This window comes from Rhineura floridana, chromosome 6 (assembly GCF_030035675.1).
Source record: "Rhineura floridana isolate rRhiFlo1 chromosome 6, rRhiFlo1.hap2, whole genome shotgun sequence".
Lineage (NCBI taxonomy): Eukaryota > Metazoa > Chordata > Lepidosauria > Squamata > Rhineuridae > Rhineura > Rhineura floridana.
Genome location: NC_084485.1, coordinates 34,280,021 through 34,306,511, shown reverse-complemented (window position 1 = coordinate 34,306,511; position 26,491 = coordinate 34,280,021). Strand labels below are relative to the sequence as shown.

Here is a 26,491-nt window from a genome sequence, read left to right as displayed (position 1 = left end):
GTGCTTTCCTCTTTAACTTTCATCAGCATTTGTTTCAAATCATTACTGGTTTCTGCTAGTAGTATGGTGTCGTCTGCATATCTTAAATTATTGATGTTTCTCCCTCCACTTTTCACACCTCCTTCATCTTGGTCCAATCCTGCTTTCCATAAGATGTGTTCTGCGTATAGATTAAACAAACAGGGTGATAAAATACACCCCTTCTCACACCCTTTCCAATGGGGAACCAATCAGTTTTTCCATATTCTGTCCTTACAGCAGCCTCTTGTGCAGAGTATAGGTTGCGCATCAGGGCAATCAGATGCTGTGGCACCCCCATTTCTTTTAAAGCATTCCATAGTTTTTCATGATCTACACAGTCAAAGGCTTTGCTGTAATTTATAAAGCACAGGGTGATTTTCTTCTGAAATTCCTTGGTCCGTTCCATTATCCAACGTATGTTGACGATATGATCTCTGGTGCTTCTTCCCTTTCTAAATGCAGCTTGGACAACTGACATTTCTTGCTCCATATATGGCAAGAGCCTATGTTGCAGAATATTGAGGATTACTTTACTTGCATGAGATATTAAGGCAATAGTTTGATAATTACTGCATTCCCTGGGATCCCCTTTCTTTGGAATTGGGATGTATATTGAACGCTTCCAGTCTGTGGGCCATTGTTTAGTTTTCCATATTTCTTGACAGATTTTTGTCAAACTTTGGACAGATACAGTCTCAGTAGCTTGTAGCAACTCTATTGGTATGCCATATGTTCCTGGTGATTTGTTTCTTCCAAGTATTTTAAGAGCAGCTTTCACCTCACATTCTAAAATTTCTGGTTCTTCATCGTACGGTTCCTCCACGAATGAATCTGTCATCCTGGCATCTCTTTTATAGAGTTCTTCAGTGTATTGTTTCCATCTTCCTTTTATTTCATCTCGGTCAGTCCGTGTGTTCCCCTGTGGATTATTCAACATCCCTACTCTTGGTTTAAATTTCCCTTTCATTTCTCTAATCTTTTGGAATAGGGCTCTTGTTCTACCCTTTTTGTTGTCCTCTTCTCTTTCTATACAATAGCTATTGTAAGTTCTCCTTGTCCTTACATACTAGTTGCTGTATTGTTGCATTTAGGGTTCTGACCGTGTTTCTATCTCCTTTTGCCTTTGCTTGCCTTTTCTCTGACCATTTTAAGAGTTTCTTCAGTCATCCATTGAGGTGTTTCTCTCTTTTTAACTAGAGATATGGTCTTTTTGCATTCTTCCCTGATAATGTTTCTTACTTCATTGTTCTTCTGGTTCTCGGTCAACTAAGTTTAAAGCCTAAAACCTGTTCCTTATTTGATCTTCATATTCTTCTGGGACCTTATTTAAATTGTATTTTGGCATTATGATTGCTTTGTTGTTGTTTACCTTTACACTGATTTTTGATACGAGCAGTACATGATCTGTATCACAGTCTGCTCCTGGTCCTCTTTTCGCAGACAGTATGGAAGTTATAAGAACATAAGAAGAGCCTGCTGGATCAGGCCAGTGGCCCATCTAGTCCAGCATCCTGTTCTCACAGTGGCCAACCAGGTGCCTGGGGGAAGCCCGCAAGCAGGACCCGAGTGCAAGAACACTCTCCCCTCCTGAGGCTTCCGGCAACTGGTTTTCAGAAGCATGCTGCCTCTGACTAGGGTGGCAGAGCACAGCCATCATGGCTAGTAGCCATTGATAGCCCTGTCCTCCATGAATTTGTCTAATCTTCTTTTAAAGCCATCCAAGCTGGTGGCCATTACTGCATCTTGTGGGAGCAAATTCCATAGTTTAACACTGTTTAACACTCCATAGTTTAACACTCAGTGCATAGTTTATGCACTGAGTAAAGAAGTACTTCCTTTTGTCTGTCCTGAATCTTCCAACATTCAGCTTCTTTGAATGTCCACGAGTTCTAGTATTATGAGAGAGGGAGAAGAACTTTTCTCTATCCACTTTCTCAATGCCATGCATAATTTTATACACTTCTATCATGTCTCCTCTGACCCGCCTTTTCTCTAAACTAAAAAGCCCCAAATGCTGCAACCTTTCCTCATAAGGGAGTCGCTCCATCCCCTTGATCATTCTGGTTGCCCTCTTCTGAACCTTTTCCAACTCTATAATATCCTTTTTGAGATGAGGCGACCAGAACTATACACAGTATTCCAAATGCGGCCGCACCATAGATTTATACAACGGCATTATGATATCGGCTGTTTTATTTTCAATACTTTTCCTAATTATCGCTAGCATGGAATTTGCCTTTTTCACAGCTGCCGCACACTGGGTCGACATTTTCATCGTGCTGTCCACTACAACCCCGAGGTCTCTCTCCTGGTCGGTCACCGCCAGTTCAGACCCCATGAGCGTATATGTGAAATTCAGATTTTTTGCTCCAATATGCATAATTTTACACTTGTTTATATTGAATTGCATTTGCCATTTTTCCGCCCATTCGCTCAGTTTGGAGAGGTCTTTTTGGAGCTCTACGCAATCCCTTTTTGTTTTAACAACCCTGAACAATTTAGTGTCATCAGCAAACTTGGCCACTTCACTGCTCACTCCTAATTCTAGGTCATTAATGAACAAGTTGAAAAGTACAGGTCCCAATACCGATCCTTGAGGGACTCCACTTTCTACAGCCCTCCATTGGGAGAACTGTCCGTTTATTCCTACTCTCTGCTTTCTGCTTCTTAACCAATTCCTTATCCACAAGAGGACCTCTCCTCTTATTCCATGACTGCTACGCTTCCTCAGAAGCCTTTGGTGAGGTACCTTGTCAAACGCTTTTTGAAAGTCTAAGTACACTATGTCCACTGGATCACCTCTATCTATATGCTTGTTGACACTCTCAAAGAATTCTAATAGGTTATTGAGACAGGACTTTCCCTTGCAGAAGCCATGCTGGCTCTGCTTCAGCAAGGCTTGTTCTTCTATGTGCTTAGTTAATCTAGCTTTAATAATACTTTCTACCAGTTTTCCAGGGACAGAAGTTAAGCTAACTGGCCTGTAATTTCCGGGATCCCCTCTGGATCCCTTTTTGAAGATTGGCGTTACATTTGCCACTTTCCAGTCCTCAGGCACGGAGGAGGACCCGAGGGACAAGTTACATATTTTAGTTAGCAGATCAGCAATTTCACATTTGAGTTCTTTGAGAACTCTCGGGTGGATGCCATCCGGGCCCGGTGATTTGTCAGTTTTTATATTGTCCATTAAGTCTAGAACTTCCTCTCTCGTTACCACTATTTGTCTCAGTTCCTCAGAATCCCTTCCTGCAAATGTTAGTTCAGGTTCAGGGATCTGCCCTATATCTTCCACTGTGAAGACAGATGCAAAGAATTCATTTAGCTTCTCTGCAATCTCCTTATCGTTCTTTAGTACACCTTTGACTCCCTTATCATCCAAGGGTCCAATCGCCTCCCTAGATGGTCTCCTGCTTTGAATGTATTTATAGAATTTTTTGTTGTTGGTTTTTATGTTCTTAGCAATGTGCTCCTCAAATTCTTTTTTAGCATCCCTTATTGTCTTCTTGCATTTCTTTTGCCAGAGTTTGTGTTCTTTTTTATTTTCTTCATTCGGACAAGACTTCCATTTTCTGAAGGAAGACTTTTTGCGTCTAAGAGCTTCCTTGACTTTGCTCGTTAACCATGCTGGCATCTTCTTGGCCCTGGCGGTACCTTTTCTGATCTGCGGTATGCACTCCAGTTGAGCTTCTAATATAGTGTTTTTAAACAACTTCCAAGCATTTTCGAGTGATGTGACCCTCTGGACTTTGTTTTTCAGCTTTCTTTTTACCAATCCCCTCATTTTTGTGAAGTTTCCTCTTTTGAAGTCAAATGTGACCGTGTTGGATTTTCTTGGCAATTGGCCAGTTACATGTATGTTTAATTTAATAGCACTGTGGTCACTGCTCCCAATCGGTTCAACAACACTTACATCTCGCACCAGGTCCTGGTCCCCACTGAGGATTAAGTCCAGGGTTGCCATCCTTCTGGTCGGTTCCATGACCAACTGGTCTAGGGAATAGTCATTTAGAATATCTAGAAACTTTGCTTCTTTGTCATGACTGGAACACATATGCGGCCAGTCTATGTCCGGGTAGTTGAAGTCACCCATTACTACCACATTTCCTAGTTTGGATGCTTCCTCAATTTCATACCTCATCTCAAGGTCTCCCTGAGCATTTTGATCAGGGGGACGATAGATCGTTCTCAGTATTAAGTCCCTCCTGGGGCATGGTATCACCACCCACAACGATTCTGTGGAGGAGTCTGCCTCTTTTGGGGTTTCGAGCTTGCTGGATTCAATGCCTTCTTTCACATATAGAGCGACTCCGCCACCAATACGTCCTTCCCTGTCCTTCCGATATAGTTTATATCCAGGGATAACCGTATCCCACTGGTTTTCTCCATTCCACCAGGTCTCCGTTATGCTCACTATATCAATGCTCTCCTCTAAGACCAAGCACTCCAGTTCTCCCATCTTGGTTCGGAGGCTCCTAGCATTAGCGTACAGGCACTTGTAAGCAGTGTCTCTCTTCAAGTGTCTTTGGCACTTGAGGTTTGGCCTGTGGTAATTTTGCTCTTCTGAATTTATATCCTGTGCCCCTGCTCTCACAATGCCTACTTCTAGGCCTACCCCTTTTAAAATTTCATCATTTCTTTGGTTTTTATCCCAGGGGGGAGGTTTATTCCGTACTGGACCTTTCTCAGCTCCTGTCGGGTTTCCCCCCTCAGTCAGTTTAAAAGCTGCTCTGCTACCTTTTTAATTTTAAGTGCCAGCAGTCTGGTTCCATTCTGGTTCAAGTGGAGCCAGTCCCTTTTGTACAGGCTCGGCTTGTCCCAAAATGTTCCCCAGTGCCTAACAAATCCAAACCCACCCGACACCATCGTCTCATCCACGCATTGAGACTGCAAAGCTGGGCCTGTCTGGCTGGTCCTGCGCGTGGAACCGGTAGCATTTCAGAGAAAGCCACCTTGGAGGTCCTGGCTTTCAGCATCCTACCTAGCAACCTAAATTTTGCTTCCAGGACCTCACGGCTGCATTTCCCCATGTCGTTGGTGCCAACGTGCACCACGACCACTGACTCCTCCCCAGCACTGTCTACCAAACTATCTAAACGACAGGCGATATCCGCAACCTTCGCACCAGGCAGGCAAAACACCTTGCGGTCTACACGCCCATCACACACCCCACTGCCTATGTTCCTAATGATCGAATCACCCACTACAAGGATCCCTCCAACCCCTGGAGATATATCCTCGGCACGAGAGGATAGCTGCTCATCCCCCAAGGAATGGGTCCCTTCTAAGGGATTGTTTACCTCTTCCTCAGCTGGATGCTCTCCTTCCCCGAGACCATCGTTCTCCATGATAGCAGGAGAGCTATCATCGTTGGAGTGGGACACAGCTATAACGTCCCTGAAGGCCTCTTCCACACACCTCTCTGACTCTCTCAGCTTTTCGAGGTCCACCACCTTGGCCTCAAGGAAATGAAGTCGTTCCCAGAGACCCAGGAGCTCATTGCACTGAAAGCACACCCACGACTTCTGTCCAACAGGCAGATAGTCGTACATGCTGCAGGCGGTGCAAAACACTGGAAAGCCCCCACACCCCTGCTGGCTTCTTACCTGCATAGCTTTGTTTAAGGTTTATTACGTCAATGGGTTGGAGACTGCGGTTTAGTTGAGGTCAGGGAACAGACGGGCAGAGTGGGGGGCCCTGGCCTCCTCGCCCTGCTGCCTAACTCGCTCTGCTGCTTTGTCAGCTGGGGCCTTGACGCTTTGTCAGCTGGGGCCTTGACGCTTTGTCAGCTGGGGCCCCCTCTAGCTCGTGGATCAATCTTCTGCTTCCAATTATATAATCAATTTGATTCCTATATTGACCATTTGGTGATGTCCACGTGTACAGTCTTCTTTTTGGTTGCTCAAAAAATGTGTTTGCAAGAAACAATTACTGGCTTCACAGAATTCAGTAAGTCTTTCTCCTGTTTCATTTCTGTCTCCTAAGCCCCATTACCCCACAATTCCTAGTTCTTCTCTGTTCCCCACATTAGCATTCCAGTCTCCCATGATTATCAGCACATCTTGTTTTGGTGTGTGATCAATTTCTTCCTGTACTTCTGTGTAAAATCTCTCCAATTCCTCTTCTTCCGTGTTTGCTGTTGGAGCATAGACTTGGATGATGGTTATGTTGTTTCCCGTTTAATCTCATTTATTTCACTCGCTCAGACCTTACATCGTAGCTCCTAATTGCTTTTGCTACATCACTTCTCACTATTACAGCAACCCCATTTCTTCTTAATTTCTCATTTCCTGCATAAATATTTTGTACTTATCTGATTGAAAATGTCCCATTCCTGTCCATTTTAATTCACTCACACCAAATATTGTAATGTTGATATGTTCCATTTCTTGCTTGACAATTTCTAACTTTCCCTGGTTTATGCTTCTCACATTCCATGTTCCTATTGTGTGCGTCGTACAACTCCAGTCTTTCCTTTCACATCTGTGCGCATAAGCCTCTGGGCTTCCTTTTGGCTTTGATCCAGCTGCAACATTAGTCACAGCGCTACTCGTACTTGTCCTTTGTTCTTCCCCAGTAGCTCGCTGAGAGCCATCTGACCTGGGGGTCTCATCTTCCAGCACTATCTCGTGTTGCATTTTGGATACTCTGTTCATAGGGTTTTCGTGGTAAGAGATATTCAGAGGTGGTTTACCATTGCCTTCCTCTGAGTTTGGATGCATCTTAGTCTGGTGTCTCAGCTTTGACCATTCTGCCTTGGGTGCCCTTGCTAGGAGTCTAGCCTCTTGGTCTAGACTCCTGACCGCATTGCTCTCAGCTTCTTCAACACTCTCAAACCCCCTCACCACGTTAAGGTGTGCATCCTAGAGAGGGTGGTTGTATCTACTCCTTTGAAAAGAAAAAGGCCACAACTCAACTGCAGGCATATGTGACTTGCTAAACTGATCCATATGACTAAACAACAGTTTGTCTGCAACCACGTTACCCTGTAGTAAACAAACAACAGGACCTACGGCCAAGGGAATTATTTAAAAGAAGCAATGTTAGATTCACAGACCTTCTATAATTCCCACCATATAGCTATCTAGTATTAAAGCTATAAATTACTTCTCTTTCCAGATGCTGTTTAAAATGGAAATACCCATGGTTTTGTTATTTATACAGCCACAAGAGTGGCTGTGTACTACAGCCAGGATGGATTTTTTGCATTCCGCAATGTTAAATTGAAAATACTCCCCATGCCATTCTGATGCTTCCCATAAGTACATTTCAAAACAAAACTTGACAAAACATATCATCTTAAACTCAGAAACGCTTGATTAACAACACTAAGTTTTCATGGCAATACACACAACAGTCAGAGAGAATTGAGAGTTCAAAGTGTAAAATGAGAAAAAAATCCACACCCCTGTTGGACTTTTTCTGTCAGTGGCCTCATAATTTGTTGAAATTAAAACTCAGCCATGTTCACAGAGTACCTATAATCCTATTACTGACCTTGCCCCCTACTCTGACCTTCATCTTCTGCAGTTTAAAAATAAAAAAAAATGCACAGCTGATTTTTAATTAAGAAATTTAACACTGAGGCCTACTATAATGTCGGGCATGCTCAGTAAGAACCAACTGTCAGTGTTCTAAAAGCCAGACTCACAGCTATTTGGCTATGTGACTAATCAGGAGGCCACACCCACGGCAGGCATTTGTTTCATTTTAGACAGTCATGGCTTCCCCCAAAGAATCCTGGGAAGTGTAGTTTGTGAAGGGTGCTGAGAGTTGTTAGGAGACTCCTATTCCCCTGACAGAGCTCCAGTGGACAGAGTGGTTTAACAGTCAGCTCCTCTTCTGGGAATTGTAGCTCTGTGAGGGGAACAGGGAGTCTCCTGGCACTCTCAGCACCCTTCACTAACTACACTTCCCAGGATTCTTTGGGAGAAGCCATGACTGTCTAAAGTGGAATAAAGGTCTTGTGTGAATGTGGCCAGGGACAGCTTTGGTTTAAATTTGGGTGGGAGGCTACATGTGCCTGCTGTAGAATAAAAAGGTGGGGGAAACCCTGAAAAGCAATGACACTGTTCACAATGTTTTCCCTTTGGAAAAGAAAGGGGCCTTCCCTCTGCCCAGTGCCCACCCACCCAATCTCCTTCCCTCCTCATCCCCTTCCTGCCCCTCCCCCAAATCAGTTTCACCTATCCTAAGCATATTTGAACAGGAGTAAATCCCACTGAACTCAAAAACCATGCAAATGATAAAACCTGCCCTGCCCTCCTACTCCCTGCTATCCCCTCCATTTTGCCCTCCCCCTTCCTTCGTCCCTCCCTCCCCCTTCCCCCTTCCCTCTCCTGTCCTCTCCTCCCCCTCCATGGTCAGTTTTACCTATTCTAAGCATTATTGCACAGTAGTAAATCCCATTGAACTCAATAAGCATGCAAATGATCAGACCTGCCTTTCCCCTCCCCCTCCCCGGCTCCTCTCCCTTCCTCCTCCCCTCCCCTCTTCCTTCTTCTTCCTCCCCTGCCCACTCCAGCCCCCCTCCCTCCTCATCCTCTCTCCCCCCCCCATGGTCAGTTTCACCTATTCTAAGCAAGGGAGTAAATCCCATGGAACTCAGTCAGCATGAAAATGATCAAACCTGCCCTCCTCCCTCTCCACTTCCCGCCTGCTCCCATCTTCCCTTCTGCTCTTCCTTCCCTCTGTCCTTCCTCCTCCTCCCCATCCCCCCCATGGTCAGTTTCACCTATCCTAAGCATGATTGCAGGGGAGTAAGTCCCATTGAACTCAATAAGCATGCAAATGACCAACCCATTCTCAGCACACTTGCAGGATCCCATTTCTTACCTCCCAGATTAAAAAGCAGGGAAATTCACTAATAGGCAAAAAACCCTATGGTTTAAAAATGTACCTATAGCCCACAGATATTTCTATCAAACTTTAAAAAGCAGGGAAATTGGGCAGCTATAGTGAATGCACCAGGGGAGCAGGAGACATGACCTCCTCTCTGAGATATTGTACTGCCCTACAAATTTGTCAAAATGCAAACACAATTTGGGTTGGTCTTTCACAGTCCAATCCATTTGCTGTGTAACTTGGAAAAATGTGGCAACATGTGCCTCTCACAACATGTGATGCCTTTTAGACTGCAAGCCTGTTTTAACTGATGTCACGTAAGCATTTTCAGTTGACAAGTGAAAGTAGAATGTGTTATATTTTTTAAAAAAAGTAACTTACCCGTTTTGCTATTTTTTCTTTCAGAAAAGGTCTGATGACGGCAAAAATGCCCTTGAATATTCGAGGTTCATTTACAATATTGACAGCTTTTATTCGAATAGGAAAGCCATCCTAAAAAAGAAAAAAAATACCAATCAGGTTAATAAAGATTGTAAACTTTATGAAGAGCTTTAAGAGTTTTCAAAACAAGCCAATCAAATTTGCCAACTTATGAACTCACAATGGGACATTTGTAGGCAGCACGCACGCTCCTGAAGAGCAACAAGGAAGATTTTAGCACAAACCCCTCCTGTTTAAAGGTATTCTTCCTTGAACAGACACCACAAGGTAAATACTTTCTTATCTTATCTTCTAATTAAAATTGAAAGTGAAAACTGTTTCAAAGATAAACTAAATTAATTTTAAACAAAGAGATTCTGCTCTTTGTTGGCATTTATCCAATTTTATAAGCTGCCGTGTCAAGCGGAGTGGCTTTTAGGATTAGTTTGCTGAAAACAGGACTGGGTGGTTGACTGATGAGTAACAATTGATTTAGCATAACTACCAAACAGAACACAAAAAAAAACAAAATATCACTGAAGAGAATGCCTGATGCACACACATCTAGTAACACAATAGTTTCACTTTTATTCCTTAGCATTTTGGCCACTTGGTTTGTGGAACATGGATTGTATAAACCTCATACTAGAAAGTAAGGCAAACTGTTTCAGGTCAGCATGCAGATAGTGAAATGATACATAATACAGGAACCCAGCTGAGATGGATCACAGGGGTTCTCAAAATTGCTCTTGAGCCATAGTACAACTAAGCACATTACTTCCAATCAGACATCTTGTTCTGAAAGATATATAGACAATATTGAACAGCAAGCAATGTTCACACGTCACAATAAACCATGGTTAATATTTAACATGATTTGTTTGAGGGAGACAAACCATGAGCTCAGATTCACTTGTAATTCTAAGCCAAACCATGCTTTAGTTTCTGGCAATGCAGTAGTAGCAGGACTAGGGGAGGAGTTAAGAAGGTTCCCCATTTTCTAAATGTGCATCAGCACATGCTTGTTCATGTTGGCGTGTGCGTGTATAGATCATACAAGGATGGAATCCAAGAGTCTCATAGAACAGGAATAAGCCAGGCCAGGCAAGTTTCTTGTAAGAGTCTTTACTAGGCAAAGACATTAGACACAGTTCTCTCCACAGACGACTATTCCCCCACACTGAGCTTTTCCAAGCATCCCACCTTATCAGGCTTCCCAGCCAGCTGCTGACCTTGGCAAACCTGGCGCTCTGTTCTCACAGCTTAACCCTTCTGCTTCAGGTTTCACTCTCTTTGCTAAAAACCCTGTCTGTGAGTCTCACAGCCTGCTTCACTGACCAACAGCCCCCACCTGAGACTCACAGATTACAAAACTTCATTGTTCATTATTACATTTCTACAATATTAACTTTTCATTACAATCATAGTACATGGTTTGTTTTCTTACAGTTTCTATTTACATTTTTCAATTCAGTTCAGGTTTCTTTATTTCTTTATTCACACAAGTTTTACAGAGGCATTTATTTCACTTTTATTTGATAATACATTTATATTTCATTCCTCAACACAAAACTTCCACATGAGATCCATTGTTTCTTTATCTATTGGTCCTTCTTTTTCCCATTCTACAGGATATTCATCTGTCTCATTATTCTGTTGTGTAACATTAAATGTGAATCTCTGAGGTGGTTGACCTTTCATTTTTCTTTCTGACCTCCTAACATTATCTATTTCCATTTCTTCCTCACTTTCAATTTTACTTGGACCTGCACCTGTTCCTGCACTGGTACTTGGCACTTCTGTATCTTGCATTGCCATGTCTTCACCTCTCAGCCTTTTTACAGTACGTTTGCCACCGTGTATTAGATCAGTCAATGCAGTTCTTAATGGAATTTGCTGCCCAAAAGGAACATCTGCTGCTTCCTGCTTGCTTGCACTATCAAGTATCACTGTTTGACTGTCTCTCCAAGGTTTATCTATCACCTTTATGCTTCTGCTTAATACTACTTGTTGTTTCTCAGGCAACCAAACTCTATAATATGAATTCTGAAATCCCAAAATGCGTCCTGCCTGAGCTCTTGAGCCTAATTTACCATGCCTTTTCTGTTTTGCAACATGTACTCAGCATTTTGCCCCAAAACGTTCTATGTGTTTCACCCTGGGCTTTCTTCCAGTCAGTTTCTCATAGGGAGACATGCCTATTGTTCTGTGCATAAGGCGGTTCTGAATATAAACAGTGTACAGAATACATTCACCCCAATAAGTGTTATTCATATCTGCATCTGCTAGCATGGCTCTCATTGAATCCTGCAATGACCGGTTCCTCCTCTCTGCAGTTCCGTTGGAGGATGGGCTGAAGGGAGCAGTGAGACTCTGTATTATTCCTTTCTTTTCCAAATATGTTTTAAATGAATTACTGGTAAATTCCCCACCTTGATCTGATTTGATATTTTTGATAACAACCCCATATTGTGTCTCTGTCCTCTGTATAAATGCCTTCAATTTCTCTTCTGCTTCACTTTTCTTTTTCAATAAGAACACATGTGTAAATCTGGAGAAATCATCCACAATCACTAAATAAAACCTTGCTCCACCTTTTGAGCACTGGAAAGGTCCAGCCAAATCCACATGTATGAGCTGATAGGGTTCAGTGGTCGTGCTTTCACAGCTCTTATTTACCGGAGTCACAGTCATTTTTGTTTTATAGCATACCTCACACTCATCCACATGCTCACAATGTGTTAATTTCAAATCTTGACTATGCTTGGGGGTGTTTTGTACCTTTTCAAAATGTGCGTGTGCTAATTTTCTGTGCCATTCATGTAAACAATTATCATGTTTATCTTTATTAACTCCTATCCAAGCACACGTGGGTTTATCAAGATTGCACTCAACCATAAACATTTGGTTCTGTAATTTCCCTTGCATGCATATTTCACCATCTTTTCTCACAAAACATCTATCCCCTTCAAATGTAATTTTACAACCAATTTGAGCCAATTTTCTTACTGATAGAATGTTATATTTTAAACCGGAAACCAATAACACATCTGTTAATATAGTTCCCAAATTACTCAACCTGAGCGTGCCTTTTGCAATCGCGTCCTGAGTCGATCCGTCAGCCAGATAAATCTTCTCCTGCGCCGGCTTTGAAGTGTAAAATAAACTAGAGTCTGTGATTAGGCAATTAGACGCTCCACTGTCGAGAAGCCACTTAGAGTTAATGAGTTTATTGTCCTCCTTAGTAACAAAGTTCACGCTTGTTCTCTGACTTCCAAAGCCCCTGTTATTTCTCTTCTTTAAACAATGTCTCTGTATATGTCCACGGGACCCACAAAAGTAACATATTTTATTCTCTTGCCTGCTTCTTTGATTTTGTTGTTGTTGTACAGCCACAGTCTCTTAACTCTGTTTTCATATTCTCTTGTCTTCTATTCCACTCTTGTTGAAGTTTCTGTTCTACAAAGTCCAAATTCAGATGTCCGTCGGGTAAAGTTTCCAGACTAGAGACCATGACCTCCCATTTTTGATCAAATGAAGATAACAGTATATAGACCATCTGAATGTCACTATGATGCACTCCTCTATCTTGCAGCTCAGCATTTAATCTACGGAATTCAGCCAGATGCTCTGTCATAGTCACTTCATCTGTAAAACGCATCTGATAAAGCTTCCGTGCTAAACACAGCCTGCTCCCCGCAGTTTGCTGCACATGAGCGGCTCTTAGCTTCTCCCACATCTGATTAGCTGTCGGCTCATTACTCACCAGCAACAGTTGAGAATCAGACAGCCCCAGAGTAATAAAAGCCTTCGCTTTCTCGTCTTTCTTCAACCACGCTGCTGAAGGAGCTGCCGGAGGGGGTTTTTCTACAACATCATTCAAATCTTCTTTAATCAGAACTGCTCTCATTCTCCATTTCCAGCTGGAGTAGTTTACAGCATTCAGTCTCTCCACTGGCATCCCGGATGACAGGTTTACAGCCATGTTGCCCACTCTTACTTGCACTTTGTTTCTCTCTGCACCAACGTCACGTCAACTGCTCTCGAACCCGCTACCTTGTATGATAAGCTGGGCCCATAACCCCTGTTGGCGTGTGCGTGTATAGATCATACAAGGATGGAATCCAAGAGTCGCATAGAACAGGAATAAGCCAGGCCAGGCAAGTTTCTTGTAAGAGTCTTTACTAGGCAAAGACATTAGACACAGTTCTCTCCACAGACGACTATTCCCCCACACTGAGCTTTTCCAAGCATCCCACCTTATCAGGCTTCCCAGCCAGCTGCTGACCTTGGCAAACCTGGTGCTCTGTTCTCACAGCTTAACCCTTCTGCTTCAGGTTTCACTCTCTTTGCTAAAAACCCTGTCTGTGAGTCTCACAGCCTGCTTCACTGACCAACAGTTCACAGTACAAGTTAAAGTACACATTTCATGCACTGAATTAAAAACAGAACATAATTCTATTTTATAGAACCATACAACCAGTGGAAAATCACTAGTAAACTTCTACATACACCTGCAAATCAATGCCCATACATAATAAAATAGAAAACACAGCATATTCTGTTTCAATTCTATATTTAATTCAGTGCATTAAATGTGTACCTTTACACTTTTTCTTTTTTTAGTATTCTGTTATTATTAAGGTTGATTTACATTTTAGTGTGCTGTTTTGTTCACAGTAAGCCATAGCCTGGATTAGTGATACCTGCAAACTGAGGCACTGCAATCAGACACTTCTGAAAGTCAGCAAGTTTCATGAGGAGGAATACCCACCCACATTCATCAGCAAATGGAGCATCTTCAGCTGGTGCAACCACGTATCAGTCTTTGCTGTATGTTTACTGGAACTTGCTTCCAGTAGCAAAGCCAACGATAGCATTCTATTTTCATTTCAGGTTAAGGCTCTTTTCTATTTTCTGTCAAACATCTCATATTTCATAAAGCTATTATCAAAACTGCTAAGTATTTTCAGAACTTTTAGTAACTTGTATGTCCTATTTTTCACACTTTCCTGGTAAAAACAAGGTACATTTACAGTTATCCTTACCTATACAGGCATACCCCGCTTTAACGTTCGCAATGGGACCGGAGAGTATACTTTAAGCGAAAATAAACTTTAAGTGAAGCAATTGTCTTCACTTGTACTGCACGCAATCACCACTAGATGGCAGCAGCATCATGCCAATAAAGTGTATGTTATTGCGAAGCGCGCGAACATTAAGCGGGGTATGGGGACGTATGCAGCATGTACGTTATAGTGAGGCGACCTTAGGTGAAGCGACGTTAAGCGGGGTATGCCTGAAACTAGTTTTAACAGAATTCTGCCCTCTGATCACAGGTTTGGTGCCTAGATCTTCTCCATTTTCTATCTAATGCATGTAAGGGCTATGCTCCATTGTGTGGCTTAGCGTTAAACCACAAAACCAGGTTGGGATGCAAACCAAACCATGCCTTAGCTCATAGCAGTCTGGCAACAGAAAGATCAGAAAAGAAGCAAAGCAATCTTCTCTCCAGAAGCCTGCACGTTTGTTCATTTCTGTTAAGCCATAGTTTGGCTTAGTGTTACTTCCAAACTGAGCCACTGTCTCTCACCCTAACCTATCTCACAGGTTTGTGGTCAAGACAAAATGGAGAGGGGGCTCTTTGGAGGAAAGGTGGGATAGAAATGAAATGAAATAAATGAATAAAATGATCACCAACATTTTTACCAGGTGCCCTTCATCAAAGTATCAAGTAACTCCATCAAACCTGTTTTATATAAACTTCAACAAATTTTCTATATTTGTCCGCTATTCACACCTCTCACATAACTTCACATTTTCGCCTCTTCTTCAGCTAGTGATCTGTTTTCCCACACAGGACATTCAATCCTATACCTACTTATGTTGAGAGCAAGCCTTTCTTAATTCAACTGGGCTTACTTCTGAGAAGACATGCATCCGATTGCACAGTGAGGATACTGGCACTTGTGAAGCCTAACAAGGATCACAATGTTGGAAGTGGGGCAAGAGCAACTCCTGTTTGGGTTCTTTTGTATGGATTCCAGAAGGAAGATAGAGTTAGGTCCTCCAGCTGGCTAGACTTGCCTACCTTTACCTGTGCTCTTCTCTACCTTCTACTTCCTTCTGTTGTAAACTGATAGGAAAGGTTACCTGCCCCTCCTTCGTCTTCTTCTTCGACTGTCCAAGGACAGAGGAGACATCTTTGTCTTTGCTCTCTCTCCTGAGCCATGAGGACAATACCCAAGTCTAGGCATTGCACCTCCAACTTAGTTAGTTAGAACTAGGTATGCCTTTCCTATCTACTATGTATTTCTATAAATAAAGTAGCTTTTCTTATTTTACTAAGTCTTAAGTCTCAGTGATCTAAATTCAGGGTAAAAGCCTGCTACTTAGGTAAATACACACACAGGCACACATGTAACTCAGACCGCTGAGGATCTCTGCATATATACGTATTTCCATAACACACAAGTCTTGCCTTGTCAACTTTTTCCTGTCCAAAATGATCAATTTTTGTGCAAGTCTTCCTTCAAAGAACCCTCCTTCTAGATAAGACATCAACCAGCATCCAAACCAATGGGATACAACAAGTAGACAGAAGCAATTAATTTAAATAGGATGCTTATTTTCTTCCTTTAGCGATTGAGATCTTACCTGAAGAATTCCAATCACTTTTTTGGTTATAAAGGGACCAAAATGAGATGCCTTAGATAAGCTGACTCCTTTGTAATCTGCAAGGATAACAATTCCATTCACCTGAGTCTCTTCAGACTGAATGAGCTTTTCTAGTGTTAAATATATGGCACGAATGTTTTCAGTAATCGGGTAGTTACTCGGTGTCCATCTGTCTATGGATATAAGAAAGAGATGTTAACTTGCAAAACTGAATATATCAACAGTACATTCCAAAAATACGGCTATCATAGAATAGTAGAGTTGAAAGGGGCCTATAAGGCTGTCGAGTCCAGCTGCCTGCTCAATGCAGGAATCCAAATCAAAGCATGTCTTACAGGTGGCTGTCCACTTGCCTCTTTGATGCCTCTAATGTTGCCTCTTTGATGCCTCCCTAGGTAATTAGTTCCATTGTCATACCACTCTAACAGTTAGGAGGTTTTTCCTGATGTTCAGCCAAAATCCTACTTCTTGTAACTTGAACCCATTATTCTGTGTCCTACACTCTGGGATGATAGAGAAAATATCTTGTCCCTCCTCTGTGTGACCTTTCAATCTCCCCCCAGTCTTCCCTTCTCAAGGCAAAACACGCCCAGTTCTTTCAGTCTCTCTCCTCACAGGGCTTTTTCCAGGACTGTTCCCAGTCCCCTAATCTTCCTTGTTGCCTTTTCTGAACCTGTTCCAGTTTGTCTGTATCCTTCTTAAAGTGCAGTGTCCAGAACTGGATGCAGTACTCAACATGAGGCCTAACCAGTGCCCAACAGAGGGGAACTAGTATTTCACATGATTTGGAAACTATGCTTCTGTTAATGCAGCCTAAAATAGCATTTGACTTTTTTACAGCTATATCACAGTTGGCTCATATTCAGATTGTGATCAACACCAATCCCAAGATCTGTCTGGCATGTAGTATTGCTGAGCCAGGTATCCCCCATCTTATAATTATGTGTTTGGTTTCTTTTTCCTACATATAGCACTTTGCATTTATCCCTGTTAAATTTCATTCTGTTGTTTTCAGCCTCATTCCAGCCTATCAAGATCCCTTTCAATTTTGTTTCTGTCTTCCAGGGTATTAGCTACCCTTCCCAATTTTGTATCATCTACAAATCTGATAAGCATTCCCTGCACCTCCTTATCTGAGTCATTAATAAAAATGTAGAAGAGCACTGGGCCCAGCCCTGTGGTATCCAGCTTGTCACCTCCACCTGTTTCAGAAGGAACCACTGATAAGCACTCTGAGTAAGATTTTATAGCCAGCTGTGGATCCACCTGTTAGTTGTTCCATCCAGTCCACATTTAGCTAGCTTGCTAATCAGAATACCATGGGACACTTTGTCAAAAGCTTTGCTGAAGTCAAGATATATTATGTCCACAGCACTCCCACAGTCTACCAGGGAAGTTACTGGATCATGATAATATAAGCTCAAATAATGAATTGTACAGTTTTGAACATATGTACTGTAAACCTCTATTGGGGAGGGGTATAGATTTTGATATTTATATGATGTTATTTCTTAAAACAATAAAAATATATTTAAAAATCACTGTACATTCCAAAATCAAATGTTCTATTTTCCTTATAATTGTTAGTCATCTTCTCTGTCCTAAATCATTTTAGTTCTTGCTTTAAAAAAAACTACACCTGATGCTTCAAGGAAGAAAAGCCATCAGTTATACCAGATCTTTTCATACATCTTGTGCTTGGACCTCTGGAGCCAAACAGAAAAAAGACTGATGTTTATATTTGTATAAAAAACATACAAGTTTATTATTATATTGAGGAAAAAGAGAGATGGAGGGAATAAGATCTGAAGGGTTATGACAATAAAATTTTTAATGCCCAACACATTTCAAAATGCAGTTCTTGATTATTCAGTTGGTTATACAGCAGCCTAAAAGACACAATGGTGTGCTTGTAAATGCCCTCGTAGAAAAAGTTTCAAAACCTGATGGGACATCTCTTCTCCCACACCCAATTATTGGTGACTTTTGATTTCTCAAATTCAATGCAATTATCTTATAATGAAAACATAATACTAAATGAATGTGGACAGATGGACATAGTATCTGCATCTGCCCTGGGCTCCTTCTGGGAGGAAGGGCAGTATAATAATCCCCATTGCTAACTGCTGTGGAGACTTAATTATCTCTCTCTCAATATTATAGGAGAAAGGGGAGATTGGGCCATGAGGTAGGGCACTTTGGCTGTATTCCTCCCACTGGCCTGGTCCCTCTCTCTGGGCTGTCTCCATGCATAGTGTTGGCCTAAGGAAAGCGTAACGTGGATTGGAGATTTAAACCAGCAAGAGATCAAGCTGCCAGCCTCAATCCATTAGAGCAGTATTTCAGGGTGCTTTACTCATGGGCCTATGGCTACTTAACAGTCTTCAGCCAATCTATTTTCCCAAGCAAACTGAGCCAAAACTCAACCTGTACATTAACCAATCAGGGTCCAAGAAATCCCAAGAGAAACCTTTCTTAAATAATACAATCCACTGTACACATCCCAAACCACTCCATGAAAGATGGAAAATATCCTATTCCTTTATAGTCCATTTAAAACATATCCATTTGGAATCCAATTTATTTCAATGATATGCTTCTGCCAGTGTGTTTTACATCAACAACTGTTATTTGAAATGTTTTTGGCAACTCCCTCACTCATATCCCGTAGAGATATATATTTTATATATAAGTGCTGGGGTTGTTTGTTTTTGTTAACTCATATTCAGTAGCGTAGTGGCAAATTCAGAAGTGCAACGCTCCTTCGTAAGAGTCACAGCCCTTCTAAGATTATACAACTGTCTAAAATGGTAGAATAATCTGACCAGGCTTGAATACTGCTTACATCTTTCTGCTTCTCAATGGCTGACTCACCTCCTTTCACTCTGATGGCTCCAATCAGCAGGAAAGGACAAGGAAACAAATTAGGAGACTCCTCCTCTCAGTGGCTAATACACTCCCCTTTCATGCTGATTTGCTCATAGGACGCTGGAAGCGTAGGGACCCTGCTGGGACCTGGCTCCCAAATAAGTAAAGGGTCTAAGACCCCCCAAGGCTCTGATGACTATACCCCTGCTCATATTATGCTACAACACACCATGCCAGTGTTGAAAATATCTTCAGTGTGTATTGAAAAAGAATGGGGATAGCGAGAAGAAAAATATTTATGGAAAACCTGGCAGGAACAAAAGGGGATATAGGACTTCAGTTCTCTAGACTTTATTATTACTTTTATTATTATTAAATAATAAACATGTCCCATCTCATAATAATGATGATGATGATATCCCATCTTCTCATACAGAAATTATAGTGATATACAGTGTGTTCAGTGAGTTCTACTTCCAGAAGTACTTGAATTAGTGAGAAAGTTCTCATTAACAACATTTCACTGGACTATGCATGAGCTGCAGAATTTCTAATACCAATTGGGAAAAACAAAGCAAAAAGCATCAGCATTAGATGAACCATTTATATCTTAAAAAAAAAAACGATTTTGGTAAAAGCAGACAATTGCAAGACACACACACACCATCCTATCCTAAACTGTTAACCAATGCCAAAAATAATACCTGGGCGAATGCAGACAACATGGCGTCCTTCAGTATCTAAGTGGGAAAGGACAGTGACAAAACCAGATTCTAACACAGGCTTTATAGCAGATGGTTTCAGGTTAGTAAAGACCTCAGGCCAACTCCTCCTACAACAGTGATAGTTCACAAGAAGCTGAAGCGCCCGATCATAATCAAATTTCCGGGCTCTAAGGAACTTGAGCAAGAAAGCATCATCTAGGCACGTTCCCAGGTTAGGATAGTCTTTGCACACCATGTCTCTGAGGGCCTGGACATCTCGAAGCCGCCACTCAGGTTTTTCCTGCAGCTGTTCACGTGCCTTGGCAACAAGCTCAGCAGACAACGAGCACACATACTTTGGCTGATCTGGCAGTACCTCAATTTCTGACAGTGATCCCACAGAGGGACTTGTAATGGTGTCATCAGCATTTCCTGACATTGGGTAGTGGGAAAATCTGTAAGAAAAGAGTTAAACGATAAAATATCATGAACAAACTTAATATCTAGGACTGCAAAGTGGTCAGAAGCACCTACCCGGTCTGAAACATTCCAAAATAGAACACACATTTACTGGTTCAATTTGGGTGTAACAATCACTTTGAAAGTCAGCTCTGAGTCATAGCAATGTGTGTACAAGAATAGCTCCACACCCAGTATAAGTGCATATTAATTCTCTAATAGAGTACTGTTGTAAGCAACAGTCATCTACCATTTAAATGAGTATAAAAGATTAGACTCCAACTTCAAGGTGCAGTTTCCTTTTCCACTGAGAGCTGCAATACTCTGAAAATGATACAGAGCTCAGTTGCCATGTAATGTTAAACCAAGCCTTTTTGGACCAGGGGGCACATTTCAAATTTTGAGAGTGCTGTGGGCATTAGTCACAAAATGGCTGCCATAGCGGGCATGGCATAACACAAAATTAGAGATAGTACAGTCATTGCTGCTTCTCTCTCTCCCCATCCCACAATCTCATTTTTACTATGGGTAGTCAGCTATGAAGTAAGATATTTTTGTTGTTGTTTTGCCTTAATCACTTTACTTCCAGCTTAAACCTTGACAATGGGAATTCATTGCTTTTCTCCCTTGTTGTGTTGATTTGATAATGTCATAATTAATTTTCGGCAGTGGAATTCATTTTTATTACACATTTGTTCATTTTTAACTTGTTTATTTGGGCACATATTCCAGGCAACTAATTACAGTCATCAGAATAATTTGCTTCTATAGCATTTTAAATATACAAAGGTGATACACACAGGCAGTCGCCCCAGAATTGTAAAGTGCAGGCATCCTACGATCAACATTGCAAACCAAGCGGATTTTGTGTGACCCCATTTTGCTTGCAAACTGTTAAAAATGCAAGTAATTAAGTGCTATATAAATGTTTTACATAAATAAAATAGGCATGGGATCACCCAAGTTATGTATGAAAGGGGATGATTATTATTAGACAACTAGTGCCTTTCATTATAGCCTAGCTAGATATTCTATTCTATGACAATCTTATTTGTTATTTAATTTTATTTGTTATTATGTTATTTGTTATTTAATTTAATCTTTGTAAATTGTATTGCTTTTATTGTATTTTTATACCTGTGTTTATTTTTCTTTGTAAGCCGCCTTGGCTGAAAGGCGGGGTATAAATAAAATTTAATAATAATAATAATAAATGTCCTACTGGTCCTGACTGTTGGAGATACAGCTGTTAAATGCTGTTTTCTCCAATCCTAAACAAAGCCTACGGTGCCATCCTGTAAGCCTCATTAAACACAATGAGACTAACTCCTGTAGGCAAGTATACCACTGAATTTACAGTGAAGTCTTAATGAGGCCTTGGCTTTAGGGCCTGCCCAACAGAAAACATGCCTAAGCCTCTTTGCAAAGTTTTCACATTTCACATTTGAAGAAGAGATTCTTTAAGATCTGCCTGCACTTATTACACGTTAATAAGTGCAGAAAATAACTTCTAGAGAGTATCTAGCGTCAGATAAACCCACTACAGGAAAGATGCATTCTGGTTGCTAGGCAAACAAAAAGGGCAAGCTACAGAGATTCCAAAGAGTACTAGAAAACAAGACAGAAGTATGAAAATTGCACTAAGGGGGGGGAGGGGTAGTTGGTAAAATTGCACTAAGAAGGGGGGGAAGTTCTCTTCCTCCTAGAGCGGCAAACAAAAGCACAAAAAGCACTTAAAACATCTTAAAAACAAAAGACTTTAAAACATATTAAAATACCTTTAAAAACATATTAAAACAAAAAATCTTTTTAAATATTTTAAAAACAACTTTAAACGCATCTTAAAAAGCAACTTCAGCACAGGCACAAACTTGTTGAAAAAGGAAGGTCTGACTAGTCCTCTTTTAAAGCCAACTAAAACAGAAGGCTAGGACTGGGGAGGGCAGCTGTGAGAGAACTAGAAAAGGTCCTCAAATGCAAAGATGTATCACTGAACACTAAGGATCATTCAGACCATGGTATTCCCGATCTCTATGTATGGATGTGAAAGTTGGACAGTGAAAAAAGCGGGTAAGAGAAAAATCAACTCATTTGAAATGTGGTATTACAGGAGAGCTTTGCGGATACCATGGACCATGAAAAGGACAAGTAATTGCATGTTAGAACAAATTAAACCAGGACTATCATCAGAAGCTAAAATGATGAAACTGAGATTATCATACTTTGGACACATAATGAGAAGACATGATTCACGAGAAAAAAAATAGCGCTGGGAAAAACAGAAAGGAGTAGAAAAAGAGGAAGACCAAACAAGAGATGGACTGATTCCATAAAGGAAGCCACAGACCTGCACTTACAAGATCTGAACAGGGTGGTTTATAACATATTCTATTGGAGGTTGCTAATTCACAGGGCCACCATAAGTTGCAATCGACTTGAGGCCACATAACAACAACAACAAAACCAGGGGCCATCGTAGGTTCTTGAGGCAAAAATTTCATACACTGGGTTGGATCCAGACAACGCTAGTCACACTTTCAAACTACTGACATCATGGAATGTGAGAATATAAGAACAGCCTGCTGGATCAAGCCAATGGCCCATCTAGTCCAGCATCCCGTTCACACAGTGGCCAACCAGATGCCTGGGGGAAGCCCGCAACCAGGACCTGAAGACAAGACAACTTTCCCTTCTTGTGGTTTCCAACAACTGGTATTCAGAAGCATACTGTCTCTGACTATGGAGGCACAGCATACCCTTCATGGCTAGTAGCCATTGATAGCCCAGTCCTCCATGAATTTGGCTAATCTTCTTTTAACACCATCCAAGCTGGTGGCCATTACTGCATCTTGTGGGAGCAAATTCCATAGTTTAACTATGCACTGAGTAAAGAAGTATTTCCTTTTGTCTGTCCTGAATCTTCCAACATTCAGCTTCTTTGAATGTTCATGAGTTCTAGTATTATGAGAGGGAGAAGAACTTTTCTCTATCCACTTTCTCAATGCCATGCATAATTGTATACACTTCTATCATGTCTCCTCTGACCCGCCTTTTCTCTAAACTAAAAAGCCCCAAATGCTGCAACCTTTCCTCGTAAGGGAGTCGCTCCATCCCCTTGATCATTCTGGTTGGCCTCTTCTGAACCTTTTCCAACTCTACAATATCCTTTTTGGGATGAGGCAACCAGAACTGTACATAGTATTCCCAATACGACCACACCATATATTTGTATAACAGCATTATGACCTCAGCAATTTTATTTTCAATACCTTTCCTAATGATCCCTAGCATGGAATTTGCATTTTTCACAGCTGCACACACTGGATCAACATCTTCATTAAGTCTCATTTCTGGTCAGTCACTGCCAGTTAGGGCCCCATGAGTGTATGTGTGAAATTAAGGTGGTGGTTTTTTTTAATCCAATATGCATAACTTTACACTTGTTTACATTGAATTGCACTTGCCATTTCACCACCCATTCACTCAGTTTAGAGAGGTCCTTTTGGAGCTCTTCGCAATCCCCCTTTGTTTTAACAACCCTGAACAATTTAGGATCGTCAATGGGATAAGTCAGTTAGTAATAACTAACTCGGCTCCTTCTAGGAGAAAGGGCGGAATATAATTTTTTATTATATTATTATTATTAAAGTCCCATTTATTTCAATGGAACCAATGCATGACTGACTTAAAAGGTTAGAGCCAAATTGAATATCCGTCGTCGTATGAAGGGGCAACTTTTGTCTGTCCAGAATCTCCTCCCAAATTCGTAGGGCGACCTCCCCACATCTCCCTAGTTCGAGTACGAGGTAAAGAGGGAAAACTCCCCTCGCCCTCCACCTTCTCCACGCCATACACAACCTCATTAGCCTTCAGATCTCTGGGAAATTATTGCACAGTCTGTGCCAAGCCAGTTGTTAATCCGAAGTGATGTTCAGGAGAAAACCATAATCCACGGCAGGAGCCCGACCACCGCCAGGCTTTCCCTGGCTTCCCCCTCAGATGCTGTAGCCGCCAAGCAAAGCTGAGACTAAAATGACGAAAGCAGCGCTGCCTCCATCCCTTCCCATTTCCCGGGCACTCAGTTCACTCACCACAGCTCCAGCGCTACTAAATCTCAAGGGACACTTTCCAGGAAGAAAACCCCATCGCAACCCGGAAGCACTTGAATGTCATCGCAAAACTCCGCAGAGTGTGAGCCAAAGAGGAATAAGAAGTAAGACTGGGCATGCGTGAATTTCCCAAAGCTGGGGCATTCAGAAGCAAAAGGCGGCAGTCTATTGGCTTGAAGTAATAATTCCGGTTCCCGATTTCAGCTCGTTGAGTCCTCCATATGCGGGCTAAGAACGGTAGAAGAAAGCATGTAAGAATCAGAGCTCAGGTAGAGTTTTACGATTGCAACGTTTTGAAATGATCGTGCCTTCTGTTCCAAAAAGTAGAAAAGAAACTGGCCAAAGGACATTCAGGAAGTACCCGTTTACCATGTTTACTCATCTTTGTACTTTGTACCTTAAAAAAATAATTTAAGGACAAAGTTAAGTAAACACTTTTAAATGCCTGGGTTGGGATAACATGTTGCTTTCTCTAGATGCTGCGGCAGTGCTTTGTAAACCCCTCACCTACCCCCCAACATGACGTAAGTTTGAACAGCAAAACAAGCTACGCAAGGTTGAAAACTATTTTTGAACGATTTGAGTGCCTTTAAAAGAAAGACTGTGTGTCTCACAGAAAGCCAACAGGTACAGCATTTCTCGATTCATAGAGAAATGCTAATGAAAGATGTCCCTGTTGAACTTCTACCTGCCATACAGTGGCATGGCATACTTCACATTCCAATATGATCTTGAGATCTTGGTCTGAGTTGATCTTTTTAATGAATATATGTGTTGCCATTTAAGATACACGATATCACATAGCAGATTTCACATTTCAAGCACATGGCTTTCCCCAAAGATTCCTCTGTAAATTGCTCTCAGTGACTGGTAGCACTTCTGAAATCTTGAATGTAATAATTTGGGTTTTAGTATAATCATGCAATATGTTTGTACTCAAAGTTGTTATGTATAGGAAACCTTCCTTTATAAACAACTTTTTACGACTACTCTGCTGTCACTGGAAGGCTCAAATAGTTTATATATGAAAATTCTTTATATGATTGTTTGTGGGCTTTTTTTAAAAAAAATGGGGACTAGTCACTGCTAGATTATGGGTGAGCTGGCTGGTGTTCATGGGAATTGTCCAAAACATCCGGAGTGTGTCAGGTTGGCAAAGGCTGCCTTAAAGCATTTTGTTCCAGTAGTGCACGTAAACTATTTAGTCAGTAGAGGGAGCCAAATTCACTTTACAAATTGAAGCAAAGTCTCAAATGCCTTTAGTACTACTCTCATACAATCTGTTTTCCTTACAAAATGGATTTAAATTCACTTTTAGGTTCAAGATTTTGTTCATCCCAAATACTGAATGTATAGAATCACAATCACAGATCTAGAAGGAATCAGAGATCTGATGAACATAAGAAAAACACAAGGAGAGTACCTAATCCAGCCTTCACCAACCTGGCACCCTCCAGATGATTTGGACTACAACTCACATCAGTCCCAGACAGCCCAGGCATGCCCCCATCAGCTCCAACAGCTGTGCTGGCTGGGGCTGAAGGGAGTTGTACTTCAAAACATCTGGAGGATGCCAGGTTAGTGAAGGCCCAATTTTTCCCCAGCTGTAGCTAGCCAGATGCTGTGGATTCTCACAAGCCAGTCATGATGACCTTCCTCTATTGTCTCTCCTCAGTATCTGATATTTAGATATACTCCTTCGTAATATGGAGGTTCCCTTTAACTCTAGTGGCTAAGAATTGTTGATAGACTTTCCCTCCATAGCAATTTAGGAAGCTGCCTTGTACCAAATCAGATCCTTGGTCCCTCTAGTTTAGTATTGCCAACACTGAAATCTCCAGGATTTCAGACAGGCATCTCTCTTAGCCCTACCTGGAGATGCTGGGGATTGATCCTGAGACCTTCTGCATGCAACACAGCTGCTCTATGACTGAGCTACAGCCTTTGTTGCTCTTAAAGTTGACCACAGCCCACTAGCTATGTATGATGGCCTGCCACAGTCTCAGTCACTCAAGGAGGGACTAAACCACTCCAGAAATTGTAGCTCTGTGAATGGAACAGGGGTCTCCTAACAACTCTCAGCACCCTTAACAAACTACATTTCCCAGGATGCTTTGGGGAAATCCATGACTGTTAAAAGTGCTGTAAGAGTGCTTTAGCTGTGTAGTGCAGACGAATCCTGAAGAGTCATCCTGATGCTTCTCAAAGGAGCAATGTATGTAAATGATGGTCTTTTGCTAGTCACATATTGACTTGTTAACCTTCTGAGTCAGCAACTGCAGCTCTGCATAGTTTGGCATGGTACACAGTGTCCTTACAGTCCTGGGATGCTGCCCTGGAAACCAGACAGGATTCCAAACTTTTCCAAAACATGACAGTAGCACTCAAAAG

At 41.6% G+C, this 26,491-nt stretch overlaps 1 protein-coding gene across 3 annotated transcripts in view; it reads right to left on the bottom strand.

Moving 5' to 3' along the window:
- TTPAL (alpha tocopherol transfer protein like) overlaps positions 1-24,403 on the bottom strand; it is a 28,783-nt gene extending 4,380 nt beyond the window's left edge. Inside the window, exons 1-4 of one of the 3 annotated variants that reach the window (XM_061631417.1) lie at positions 24,083-24,403; positions 19,533-19,987; positions 15,940-16,133; positions 9,244-9,354 (exon numbers count right to left, since the gene is read on the bottom strand). In XM_061631417.1, coding sequence (XP_061487401.1) covers positions 9,244-9,354; positions 15,940-16,133; positions 19,533-19,971 — 744 coding nt within the window. In that variant the 5' untranslated portion in view covers positions 19,972-19,987; positions 24,083-24,403. The other 2 variants (XM_061631416.1, XM_061631418.1) reach the window with 2 other exon arrangements.
- Between the last annotated feature and the right edge of the window lie 2,088 nt (positions 24,404-26,491).